A 13,324-nucleotide genomic window follows, 5' to 3' on the forward strand; every position below is an offset into this window, starting at 1 on the left:
GTTTCAATTTCATTGATTTCTGCTCTGATTTTAATTAATTCTTGCCTTCTGCTACATTTGCTATTGTTTTGCTCTTCCTTTTCTAGGGCTTTGAGAAGTCTCAGGTTCTTAACAAGGCCTAAGTAACTAGCCAGACCCTCTCTCCAAATAAAATATATTTTAAAAAATGGCTTGGAGGGGGGTGCTGGGGTTGTGGCTCACTGGTAGGGTGCTCACCTAGCATGTGTGAGTCCCTGGGTTCGATCCTCAGCACCACATAGAAATAAATAAATAAATAAAGGTATTATGTCCAACTACAACTAAAAAAAAAATAAATATTTAAAAAAATGGCTTGGGGATGTGTCATAGAGGTTAAGCACCCCTTGGTTAAATTCCTAGTATCAAGAAAAATAATAGTAAAGATGAAAAACATAGAAGATCTTACACATAAAATGAGAAACTTTTACAACAAATTAGATGATGGAGTTATGGAGTCTGAGAAGTCCGGGAGCTGCCATCTGCCAGCTGGAGACACAGGAGTGCCAATGGTAATGTTCTAGTCTGAGTCTCAAAGCTGGTGAAGAAGGAGAGCTGATGAGATGAGTCCAGTCCAAGTTCAGAGGCAGGGAGCACTGATGTCCAAGCCCCAAGACAGTTGGGAAGAGCAGTCTTCTGTTTTATTCAGACCTCCAATGGATTTGAAAGAGGCTTGCCCACACTGGGGAGGACAATCTGCTTTACTAGACCTACTGGGTAAAATTTATTTATTTATTTGTTTATTTTGGTACTGGGTGTTGACCCAGAGGTACTTAACCAGTCAACAACATCACCAGCCTTTTAAAGTTTTATTTAGAGACAGTCTCGCTGAGTTGCTTAGGGCCTTGCTAAGATGCCGAGCCTGGCTTTGAAATCATAATCCTCCTGCCTCAGCCTCCCAAGCCACTGGGATTACAGGTTTGCACCTCCATACCTGGCTTACTGTTACAAATATTAATCTCATCTAGAAACATCCTCACAGACACACCCAGAATGATGCTTAACCAAATATCATTTTGAAATGGGAATGATTATTATGTGCAACTATATTTTGAATACATGAAACTTCTGTTTGGCTTTTATAGGGCATCCCAACCCAGAGTTGGTCTGGAGTCTCAGAAGACACTTGGACTTGGCCTGGACTTTTGGACAGTGCCAGAGCTGTGGAGACTATGAGACTCTTGGAATTCATCTTGCTCTGTGAGAAGGATATGAGCTGTTTAGGAGACAGGGGCAGAATATTATATTTTGGATGTGAGGTGTTCAGCATAAGCTCTTGTAATGCAAGAATATTCAGAAGTCAAAGGAGTAGATTGTGAGAGCTAAAACCTAATAAATTCATCTTAGTTTGAATGAACTGACTGGTGAGTCAAGGTAGGTGCTGGGACATGTTTGCAGGAGGTGAGTCACTGGGGCATGGTCTAGAAGTGTTCTTCCTGTGGTCCATTCCTCTGTCTGCTTCTTGACCCCTATTTGTTGTCAGCTTTCCTCCTCAGGGTCCTCCTGCCATGATGCAACGTGGACCCAGAGCAAAGGAGCAAGTTATCTATGACTTTTGAAAACCTGAGGCTCCCAAATACTTTCCCTTCTCTAAGTTGTTCTTGTCATATACTTTGGTCACACTGACAGAAAAAAATGAATAAAGCAAGGGAATGTGTCCTTTGGATTTCTATCCCCATTTTTCCTTCCACACTTGTGTTCTTCTGTTTCCACGGTAGCCAATTGTCTTAGTGTTCTGTTGCACTTCTGAGTTACTGGATTCAGTATCTGAAGGACTTCAGATAGCCTGTGTCTGCCTCAGGAATTGGAAGCATCTCTTTTCCTAAGGAAGACACTAGAGCCAGGTGTAATAGTGTCTACAAGGTACGTGAATATGAATGAGAGAGAGAGGGAGAGGGAGAGATCAAGTGAAAGCCAATGTGTATATTCTCTTCCCCAATGACTTGCTGGAGCATCATGGGAAATGCTGGACAACAGATACCATCAGATGGTGGGAAGATGGACATTTCAATAGCTGTATTCTTTCTAGAAGTAATTTAATATCAATTATATTTTAAAAGGATTTGTAATCTTGGATCTAATAACCTAACCTATAGGACTATAAAAGGAGAGGCAGAAATTTTTGGATAAGGGGTTTACTATCATTAAGAAGACTATTGTCAATGGTCTTAATCATGTGAGGTTCATTGATCATTAATAGGTGATCAGCAAAGAGACTTAATGGGAAAGTGGTTAGAATAGTCACATATGTATTTCCTGCTAGCTGTGTCATAAAATTTAATAATCTCACTTTGTTTGATGTGACATTCACAGACCTAAGATGTGTGCACACATGTACAATCCATCCATACATGTAGATATGAAGAAAAAAGTACTATAAAGGAATGCAGGAAACTATTTTCCTGATAGTTATTATTCCCCTTGGATGGTGGGATGGGGGTATTTATTTTTATCTTACTATTTTCCTGTTGTTTTCAAATTTTACACAACTATCTTTTATGACAAGCAGTTCTTTCAACTGTAGTAATAAGATCAAGCATGAGAGGAATCAGGTGGAGATGCTCAGTGCAGAGGGTTACTACTCAATAAGTTTTTAAAGAGAAAGAACTGGCTCTTCTGCCCCTGACTGGAGAGTGCAAATATAGGATGCACTTCTGCCTGAGTGTGATAGTTGTGAACAGAAAATGGAATGAGTATGATTTTCTAAAGTACATTCTTCTCAATATCACCGATTAATGCTTTTCTTTTGACATTTCCAGTGTCAAGGCAGACTGGGCATTTGAGCCCTTGGACTCCAAGGAGGACTCATCCTCTGGCAGCAGCTGCCCTGACACAGAGCACTGCATTTCAGAACCCAAATTTAACCAGAGCCTCTCTGTAGGCTCTTTCCCCTTTGAAGACAGCACTGACTGCGAAGATTTGACCTCTGAGGGTCTTTCTGGCCTCATCCTCCCTCCTGTCCAAGGGGCATGGGGAACCAAGAGTGTAAGGAGATCCTTGGGGAGAAGAAATAAAATCCAGGACAAGCCAGAGAAGCTTCGTGAAAAAGCCATCATGGAGATCTTGCACGCCTATCTGAGCTGCCTCCAGGAAGATTCACTAGCTGACTGGCCTCAAAGTGACGACTACCAGAGGATAGACAAGTGCCAACAGGAGATGGTCACTCAGGCCTTCAGCGAATTCGATGATCTCATGAAAAATATTAAGGCATTTCTAGACAATACAAATGATGACGAAGACGATTTCTCGGTGCTTTCTGGTCCTCCTCAGGAGGAGGATGTTCAGCCATCCAGAAGTGTCTCTTCCCATATGGATCAGGTCGTTCCTGAAGAACATGAGGCTTGTCAGGACTTGCCCAAGTGGAAACCACCAGAAAATGGAGATACCACACAGTTCCCAGAAATGCCTCTTGGGCTTGAGGATGTTGAAATTGTTGAGGTGAGCACAGATCTGCCCAGAGCAAGGGGTAGGCCCTGTGTGTGTAGGGGTGCCAGGTGGGACAGCATGGAGTCCTTGTACCTGCTGTGAAGCAGAAGAGGGACCCCAGTGTCTGAGCCAGATGAGCAATGGGAGAAGGACCACCGCAAGGAAAGGAGACAGGGAAGAGGTATTGGGAAAATGCCAAGGAACACTGAGAGAAAGGGGGGGGGGAGCAGAGAGATGTACTAAGGATTAAACAGACTAGTGTGTGTGCATGTGTGCGTTTCATGATGAAAGAGTAATAAAACTTTGCACTGACAGTTGGCTAATTTTGGTACAAAAGTAAATTAGAATTCCATAAATGAGTCAATATTGGCTCCATTACTGCTGACCCTTAATGTCTCTAACTATTCTTCATTGTCTTGGCAGATGGAAAGCCAGGAGACTGGCACTGCAGAAAGTGCCTCAATCTCAGCAGAGCAGTCAGACGAAGAGGACGTGCCTTCAGACGCAGAAAGCACTTCCTGTCTGAATTATAGAGGCTTCTTCCACTGGCTCAGGAAGCAAGTGGTCTCCTACCTGCCAGGGAGAAAGTGCCATGAGAGGGCCAACAAGGTCCCCATTCTGCTGGCACTAAAGAGAAGACATTTTGTTGGAGGCCACAGACTCCTACCTCAAGAATCCTTCTAGTTAGGAAACCCTATATACCCAGAATTTTAATTGTTTCCCCAGCCCGTATTTTAAAATTAGCATGCCTTTTTGTTTTCCCAATAAATGTTCTTGTTATCCATGTCTTATTCCTTTTCCAAGATAACATCTGGGCCCAGGTTGAAAGTACGTATATTGACTAGAAGACTGAAATTGATTCTGAGGACGTCACAGGGAGGAGTATTTTGCTTCCTAAATAGAAGGCATTCATTTCTCTCTCCCTATGTCCCTTCTTACTGTATTTCCCCCTATTTTATCTATTATTTCATGCATTTCAACCTCTTTTATCATTAACTCCTATCTGCAGTGTCAGAGGCAGCAGGACCCCTGTGACTCCCACATGGCAGGATGGTTTTGGTGGAACTTCTGGGTCTTGAGCAAGTGGCTTATGTCAGTGAGTCACTGGGAAGTGTCCATGTTAATCAATAGTGTTCAGACAATCAGAAAGCAGTTCTGATGTCCCTAGGGAACCAGATTGGTTCTATCATGTTAATCTAAAATATCCTGGCATGTTGTCTAGTTCTAGCAAGTTTACTGACACATGTGGCTCATGGGGAAGGAAGGTGAGAGCTACCATAAACTGTATTTTCTTATCAGGCTTATCTCTAAAGGTGGCCCATTCAGCTAAGATCTCTCTGCTCAAGAGAGTACTGGTAAGATCAATGTAGCATGGCCCATGTCTTAAATGGCCAGTAACAAATATGAAAAAACACAGAGAGGATCACCAAAACCAGGGTTTATAGATGGTAACCTTTAAAACAGACAGACTGCATGTACAAATTTCTTCCACTTACTTTACCTTTGACAGACCTACTCCAATTTCAAGATTGTGTAATAACCCAGAAAGCCATTCCAAAGCAAATTGTTACAGCAAAACACCTTAGACAGGCTCATACCTATAGGTGGTCCTTTCTTCAATTCACTTTCCACTGACAGACCAACTCCAATTGCAACATTTTCTAAAACACACAGAGACAACAAGAGAGGAACCCCCAGAACCATGACTAACAGATGGGAAACTTTAAATTGACCAGCCAAGATCTTTCCCAAGAGACTACCTACCGGATTAATGTGGTATTGGCCATGTCTTTTTTATTTATTTTGTGATGCTGGGAATTGAACCCAGGGCCTTGTGCATGCAAAGTGAGCTCTACCAACTGAGCTATATCCCCAGCCCACATGTCTTAAAAGGGAAGTGACAGATACAAACCAAACAAAAAACAGACAACCAGAGGGAATTCCCAGGCCCAAGACCAACCAACAGATGAGAATCATGATGAAAGGGGATCATTGATGAAGGAAAGTATTTGACGATGGGAAAGAAAGGGATCCTGTATAAAAGGCTGAAGAAATCATTCTTAGATACCTAGATAAATAAATTAACTCTGTTATTGTCTCTCCAAAGAAAAGGTTTTTCATTATATTTAATTTGATAAAGTGAAATGCCTGTAAATAGCTAGAATAGCTTGAAAAAATAAAAATTGTGGGGAGAAAGTTGCTCTAAATTTTGTGTCACTACTCATTGACTCACATCTGTCAACTCATAAAAAAATGTTAGATTACACTCTTAAGTCTACATTAGAATATGTTCTAGGTAAATTCACACTTAACAGAAATGATAAACATAATGAAAAATCATCATGGGCATCTAAGCATACTTTCAAAGGCAAAAAGATTTATAAGTGTTCTGATAGAGTAAATGAAAAAAATTTTAAATTTTATTTTCTTGGTTCTTCTTAGTTATATATGACAGCAGAATGCATTTTGACAGATTATACATAAATAGGATATCTCTTATTCTAATTAGATCCCATTCTTGTGGGTGGTCACGATGGTGGGGTTCACTTAGGTATTTTCACATGTGTTCATAGGAAAATTATGTTAGATTTATTCTACTGTCTTTCCTATTATTACCCACCTCCCTTCTTTTGGTTCCCCTTTGTCTAATCTACTAAACTTCTTTTCTTCCTTTCACCCACTTTATTGTGGTTTAGCTTCCACATATCAGTGAAAACATTCAACCTTCGGTTTTTGGGGATTGGCTTATTTTGCTTAGCATGATATTCTGCAGGTCCCTCTATTCATTGGAAAATGTCATAGTCTTTCTTCTTTATGCTTGAGTAGTATTCCATTGTGTATCTATGCCACAATTTCCTTATCCATTCATCTGTTGATGGGCAACTAGGTTGGTTCCATAGCTTAGCTATTGTGAATTGTACTGCTATAAATATTGATGTAGCTTTGTCACTGTAGTATGCTGATTTTAAATCCGTTGGATATATGCAGAGGAGTGGGATAACTGGATCAAATAGTGGTTATATTCCTAGCTTTTTGAGGAATTAAAAAAAATAGTTTTTGAGATTCCTAGTTTTTTGAGGAATCTCCATACTGCTTTCCAGTGGGGTTGCATCAATTTTCAGTCCCACCAACAGTGTATGAGCATTCTTTTTTTCCCCACATCCTCACCAACATTTGTACTGTCAGTTATAATATGAATTTCCTCTGGTTACTATGACAAAAATTCACAAATTTAACAGCATAAAAAATGGATGTCAATTTTCTTACAGTTCTGAAGGTTAGAAGTCTAAAATCAGTATCACTGAGCTGAAATTGAGTGGTTGGAAGGATTATATCTTTTTTGGAGGCTCCCGAGAAAAACCCATTCTTGGCCTCTTCCAGCTTCTGGTGGCTGTTGACATTCCTTGGCTTGTGGCTACATCACTACAATCTCTGCCTCTGTGGATACACTGCTTTCTCCTCTTCTGTGGGAGTGTACATAATCTTCCTTTTTCTTTCTTTCACAAGGACACCTGTGACTACATTTAGAACTTACCTGGATAATCCAAGATAATCTTTCCGTCTCAAAATCCTCCACTTCATCACAATGGTTATGTCCTTTTTTGCTGTATGAGGTATCATTCCCACATTGTAGAAGATATGAATATTTGTGTAAGAGGGTAGGAAGTCTGACCTCCTAGAATCACACAAGAATGTGCTCAGCCCTGGGGCATGTAATGAGACTGACCTTGGGTTAAGGAGCAATTTCAAACTCTTTCTGAATTAGTAAAGTTCAAACTTTACCTCTGAAGTTTTGATGTAGGAATTGGCTGAAATAGATGGACAATGGGCAGATTAATAAGAAAAAGATAAAATTTACATACATGCACTGGGATATCAGAGGAATGTGAAAATCCCAAACCCAACACAAATTACAAGCTTACATAAAGGGGTCATTTAGGGACATGGGGTTTTACCATCCACTTTTCCTTTAGGGATAATAGAGAAGAGTCATGCTGTTCCTTTGGAGTTAGCATGACACTGGTACAGATCCTTAAAACATATGAGCAATAGTATTTAAAGCATCTACAATAGCATACAAGTCATTCTGACCTCCATTAATTGCTTTTCCTTAGATAGAAACACCTTTGAAGATTCCTTCCCTCCTATCAATATTATAACCCTATGTTTAGGTTTGTTACTTCCTAGAAACAGGCCATCTTCTCTTTCCTAATCCAGAGAATTGGTCAGGAACTCCAAATTTTATATGTACAATATAGTCAACAGTAGCTGATCAGTAGGATCATATAAAAGTTGTAAAGTAATTTATGAACACTTGCTTTTTTCTTTCTAATCAAGATCCTTCATGGGCTATATTATTTAAATTTTTTTTCTGAATGCATTTTCTGGGTTTCCTTTAGGGTTTATTCAATTGCAAATGGCGGGCAATTCAATTGAAATCAACTTACACTGACAAAATATTGTGGCCTCTCATAACTGAGCAGTCATGGCTTCATCCAGGTACATAAGTGATGACACTATGACCCAATCTCTCTTTCCATGTCTTGCTTCTGTCCTTCACTTTGACTTCATTCTCTATAGTTTTAAGATATTTCCTGCCAGGTTCAATTCCATGAGAGAGGTCACATCCCTTTTTCTTCAGGTAGGAATCTCAGAATTGGTCTTGCATAGGGATTAATTTAACTGGCAGTTTGATCTGAATGCCTTAATCTACCTTTACCTCTAGGGTAATGTGATACCTTAGTTTGGTCAGGCCTAAGTCCTATATCCCATGGAGGAGGTACAGCTACAAAGGGGATCGAGGTTTGAGTTTGTTCACCAAAAATAGAGAATGGATAGCTATTATGTTATTTTCAATTATAATCCTAATTGTGCATATTTTGGGGTATGGTATGATATTTCCATTTGAACAATGTATACTGATCAAATCAAGCTAATTACCATTTCCATCTCCTTAACTTCATGGTTGGAGCCCTCAAGCTCATCTCTTGTAGTTATCCATAAAATACATTATAGGCAGTTGTGATCAGTAGTGCTTCCGCTGCGTTGTGTAACACTAGAACTTACTCCTTCTATCTCATTGTGTTTTGATGTCTATGATCCAATCTCCTCATATTCCCTTCCCTCCACCAATCCCAGCCTTCAATAATCACTATTCTACACTCATGTCAACTTATTATTAGGTTCCACACATGAAAGAGAACACATAGTATTGTCTTTTGGTATCTGACTTGTTTCACTTAATTCCATCCATTTTCCTGGAGGTGATAGAATATCATTCTTTATGGCTGAATGATATACCATGTGTATATGTCACCTGTTTATTATCCGTTATCCATTGATGGGCATCTAACTTGATTCCATATGCCATTCATTCTATTATATGATGTGAAGTATATTTTATTTTAGCCAGAAGAAATGGTTTAAATAGCTTATTGCATTAAATCAAGATTTTTAAAAAGGCTACGTTCTTACAAACCTGATTTTGCCTGATAGTCCTTTCCTTGACTAGAGGAAAGTTATAAAAAATTATAAAAAGTTATAAAAAATATAAAAAAGTTTATAAAAAATTTCCTTCAAAATGTATTTGCCCCTAAACTATTTTCCCTGCATCAAGCAGAATATTTGTCGCAGAGAGCTTTTCTATCCACTAGCAAGACTTGTAAATTTTTAATTGATAGATATAATTTACTTGCCATAAAACCCAGCCTTTCAAAGTGTACAAATTGTAGTATATTCACAAGGTTGTGCAACAGTCAGTACTAATTCCAGGACATTTTTACTATCTTATTAAAAAATTCTATGACCAGTCACTCCCTAGTCACCTGAGTTCCTGGCAACTAATTTAATTTTTGTTTCCAGAGACTTGCTTATTTCATATGTATTAAGTATGTCACATTGCCTCCTGAATGACCCAGTGTTTTCCCATATAGCCTTCGTTCTGATGTAGTGTGCCCTCTCCTCTTGGGAATATAATAAATTATCTTTTCAGTTGCTCCCGATTCATTGGCATTATAGGACCTAAATAATGACATAACCTATATTTAAACATTATATGAATTGAGTCATTCAGTATGTTTCATATCTAACTTCTTTAACAATGTTTTCAGGGTTCATCCATGCTATAGTATGTATCAGTAATTGATTTCTTTTTATTACTGAGTAAAGTTCCATTGTATGGATACACTACATTTATTTATCCATTCATCAGATGATAGACGGTTGGGTTATTTCCATTTGGGGGTTACAATGAATAATGCTGCTCTGAATGAGTTTCCATGCCTGAAAGTTTTTGTAAGGACATGTGTTTTTAATCTAGGAATGGAATTGCTAGATTATATGGTAAATCTACATTTTACTTTTTGAGGAACTGCCAAACTGTTTCCCAAAGTGGTTATCCCATTTTATAGTCATACCAACAATGCTAGGGTTGTAATTTCTCCATATTCTTGATGAGACTTATCTTTTTTATTTTAGCCATTCTAATGAGTGGTATTTTACAATCTTACTTGTATTTTACATTTCCATAATGATTAGCAGTGTTAAGCATCCTTTCATGTGCTTATTGGCTACACACACAAACACACATTCAAATCCTCTCCTCATTTTTCAAAACGCTGTATTTTTTATATTTTTATTTTTTATTTTTTTAGATGGACACAATATCTTTATTTTTATGTGGCACTGAGGATCGAACCCAGTGCCTCATGCATGCTAGGTGAGCACTCTACTACTGAGCCATAACCCCAACCCCACAATAGGTTGTATTTTTAATATAAGTTTTAAAATTCATTCTGGATACTAGACCATTATTAGATATATGATTGGCAAACATTCTGTTTTTTATTTTGGCTTCATTTTCACTTCCTTGATAGTCCCCCCCTTTTTTGGGGAGGGAGGCACTCCATCACTGAGCAACATCCCCAGCCATATTTTTGTATATTATTTAGAGACAGGGTTTCACTGAGTTGCTTAGTGCTCTCCATTGCTGAGGCTGGCTTTGAACTTGCAATCCTCCTGTCTCGGCCTCTGGAGCCACTTGAAACACACAAAAAATTTATTTTTGGTCAGGTTAGTGGTAAGAAAACTTTTCCACTTCCAACTAGGGTTTACTTGAATTTTCCACATCCAACTTGGGTACATTACGAATCTGCAAATTAATTGAGAGAATGTTTTCTATTGTGCTTTTGATGACAATGAGACTGGGCTGTCTATCTTCATAGCAGCTAAATTTGCAGGAAGATTTCTGGGAGATGTTGTGGTGTGAACTGATAAATACAATTAATAAGAGTGTAAATTATAAGTTATAGGTTAGTAAAAAATATAGATTATAGGTATAAGATTTTGATAAGTGAGATAAGACAATTATAAAGCAAAAACTGTTATAGACAGGCCTAAGACTCCATTTTGCTGCCTTCTATAAAAACTTACAAGAGCTGTTTCTGAGAAACTGAAATGAAAGCTGTTTTCTTATAAAAATTGTCTTTCTGTACTTTGTACCCTACAAATTGTACCCTATTCAGGATGCACAGTGGTGGTCGGTGGTCTTGGTGAGCTACATCCTGGGTGTGAATGCCCTTGTGGGTCTGCATGACTTTGCAATAGATTCTCACCCCTCCAACCCCCGCCAAAATTCAGGATGCAACTATCAGGCACCTGCTTGAACCCAGGACTGTGTCAACTGAACTGCAAAGCTATTGCTTTTTTTTTTTTTTTTAGCTTCTGGCTTGCTTGCTGACTGGAAAATTCCAGTCCTGCCTAGAGCCCACAGGTTCCACTTATTAATGTTTTAATTTCTATGATTGGCTAACTCACATGGCGATAAGCAAGTCACTACTAAGTTGTGGTTTTATCCTTATATTCTCTTTGGATGGACCAGGAAGCTGCTATCCTCCCACACAGCTTGAGTCTCCAAGGTGGGTGACAGTCCCTGGCCAGGTAAATAAAGCTCTCTTTTGATTTGAAATTTGGACTTAAGAGTGCTGAGGCGTCTCTCCATAACATGAGAGTTAATGGTAATTGTATTTTCTGGTGACTGTTCTTTGGTCAGATAAAGGCAGTTCAGATGTTTTCCTTCTGCATTGTCTTTAGCTCAAATACTTTTACTTTAAAATAATCTTTATACCAACTCTAGGAATTTTATCAGGTCTACATAAGTTTAACTTTTCTCCTCCTCCTTCTCCTTTTCTTTCTCTTCTTCTTTGGTTGGCATGCTTTGGGTTGATGTGTAAGAAACCATTACTTAATCCAAGTTCACAAAGATTTTTATCCATGCTTTCTTATAACAATTTTCTAGTTTTAGCGCATACATTAAATTGTTCCATTCATTTTGTGTTGATTTTTGCAAATGGTATGAAGTAGGGGTTCAGCTTCATGCTTTTGCAAATGGGTATACTTTGTACCAATACCATTTGTTGTAAAGGTGACTTCCATAATGAATTATTTTAGCACCACTGTTGAAAACCAACCAACCATGAACGAATTTATGGTTTATTTCTAGACCCCTAATTCTAATCCTGGGTCCATAGGTCTATGAGATGACCAGGAAGGAGGGAGCCATAATTTTCCGACGCAGCTGAGGCAGAGGATGACTGGACTGAACATCTGTCTCTGCCTCTCAAGTGACCCCAACAGCCTCCTTCCCTATCTGGGCAAAGGGCCACATAGGTAGGCAGGGCCATTCCCCCTTACAGGGTGAGAACTCAGAGAGAAACGCTTTAACATTGCCCTTCCCGCTGTTTTCAGAGGCAGGAACGCCAGACGCCCCAGCACCAATGCGCTCGTGGCGCGCGCACCTGCTCAGCCAAGTGCGCCTGCGTAGGTTTCGCTTGCGCCTGCGCATAAACCACTTTCTGTTCTTTTTCCTGAGGCGTGAAGGTTGGCTCTTGCTGACTGGGGTCTTTCGTCGACGGTTGACCGAGGCCGGGAAACTTGAGGGTTCAAGTTGTGTGTAATATTGTAGTGGGGTGGTCAAGAAGGGGAAACCCTTGCGTTGGGTCTAATTATAAACCGTTCTGGATCCCCTGGGTGGGGCAGGAACCTCGCCGCCTCTCCGGCAAGGAGAGGCCCAAACGTGCCCTTCTGGCTTCTACCTGAGGCAACGGTCTTTGGGGACGGAAGTGTACCACACAGCCGCTTCACTAAGCCACTCAGGTCCAACTGAAAGTAGGAATTGTGCGAGCCAGGGATCCAGGGGAGGATTTCTCACTTGAAAAATCAGTTTATTTTGATCGCGACACTTGAAGATGTAATGGCTCTTGTAGGCGCCCTTGTGTTTCGGATATAATTTGCATTGAGAAAAAGTGGCATGACTTGTGTTTTGGTTCCTAGAATTGAACCAAAAGTATTTTCAAAAGGGCCTATTGTATCTAGTTTAAAGTGAAGATAGAGAAACAAAGCAGAGGTAGCCCCTCACCTCATGTTTCCCAAGTTTTATTTTTACAATGATATTTGGAAGTTAATTTTTATCTAAGTCTGATTTGCATCATTCCTTACTTGTGTTTATGTCTATATGTATTATTGGGTAGGAAATTTGGAGCAGAAATGATCTTAATTTTTAAGTTTGTATCTTTCCTTTTCACTCATGCAATGGGCAAGTAGTTATTGAATTTGATTGAAATATATTAGGAGGCTATACTTGGAAAAATCACAAAAGCAAATATGTTGCAAAAGGAAAAAAATTACAGGAAAAAACCCCTTTACTTCGTTTGTTGACACTGCAAAAACTGAGTGGAAATTTATATTTATTTATTTATTTATTCATTTATTTGAATATTAAGTGAGGATTTAGTCTTTGATAGTCTCAAACTAATAGCCAAAGCATAGTGTCATGACGTGCAACACAGACTATGGTCTCCTATGGCTAGTTCTGTACTTTATATTT

The 13,324-nt window shown here is 39.2% G+C and overlaps 1 protein-coding gene across 1 annotated transcript; it reads left to right on the forward strand.

The window, feature by feature from the left end:
- Nucleotides 1-401: 401 nt before the first annotated feature.
- LOC308635546 (uncharacterized protein C12orf71 homolog) lies at nt 402-4,125 on the forward strand (the record flags this gene model as incomplete). The annotated part of the gene is made up of 4 exons (XM_081269954.1): nt 402-527; nt 1,817-1,878; nt 2,775-3,453; nt 3,865-4,125. The coding sequence occupies 4 exons, from the start codon at nt 402-404 to the stop codon at nt 4,123-4,125; spliced, it is 1,128 nt and encodes a 375-aa protein (XP_081126080.1).
- Between the last annotated feature and the right edge of the window lie 9,199 nt (nt 4,126-13,324).

Source organism: Spermophilus citellus (genome assembly GCF_964194105.1).
Source record: "Spermophilus citellus genome assembly, chromosome: 17".
Taxonomy (NCBI): Eukaryota; Metazoa; Chordata; class Mammalia; order Rodentia; family Sciuridae; genus Spermophilus; species Spermophilus citellus.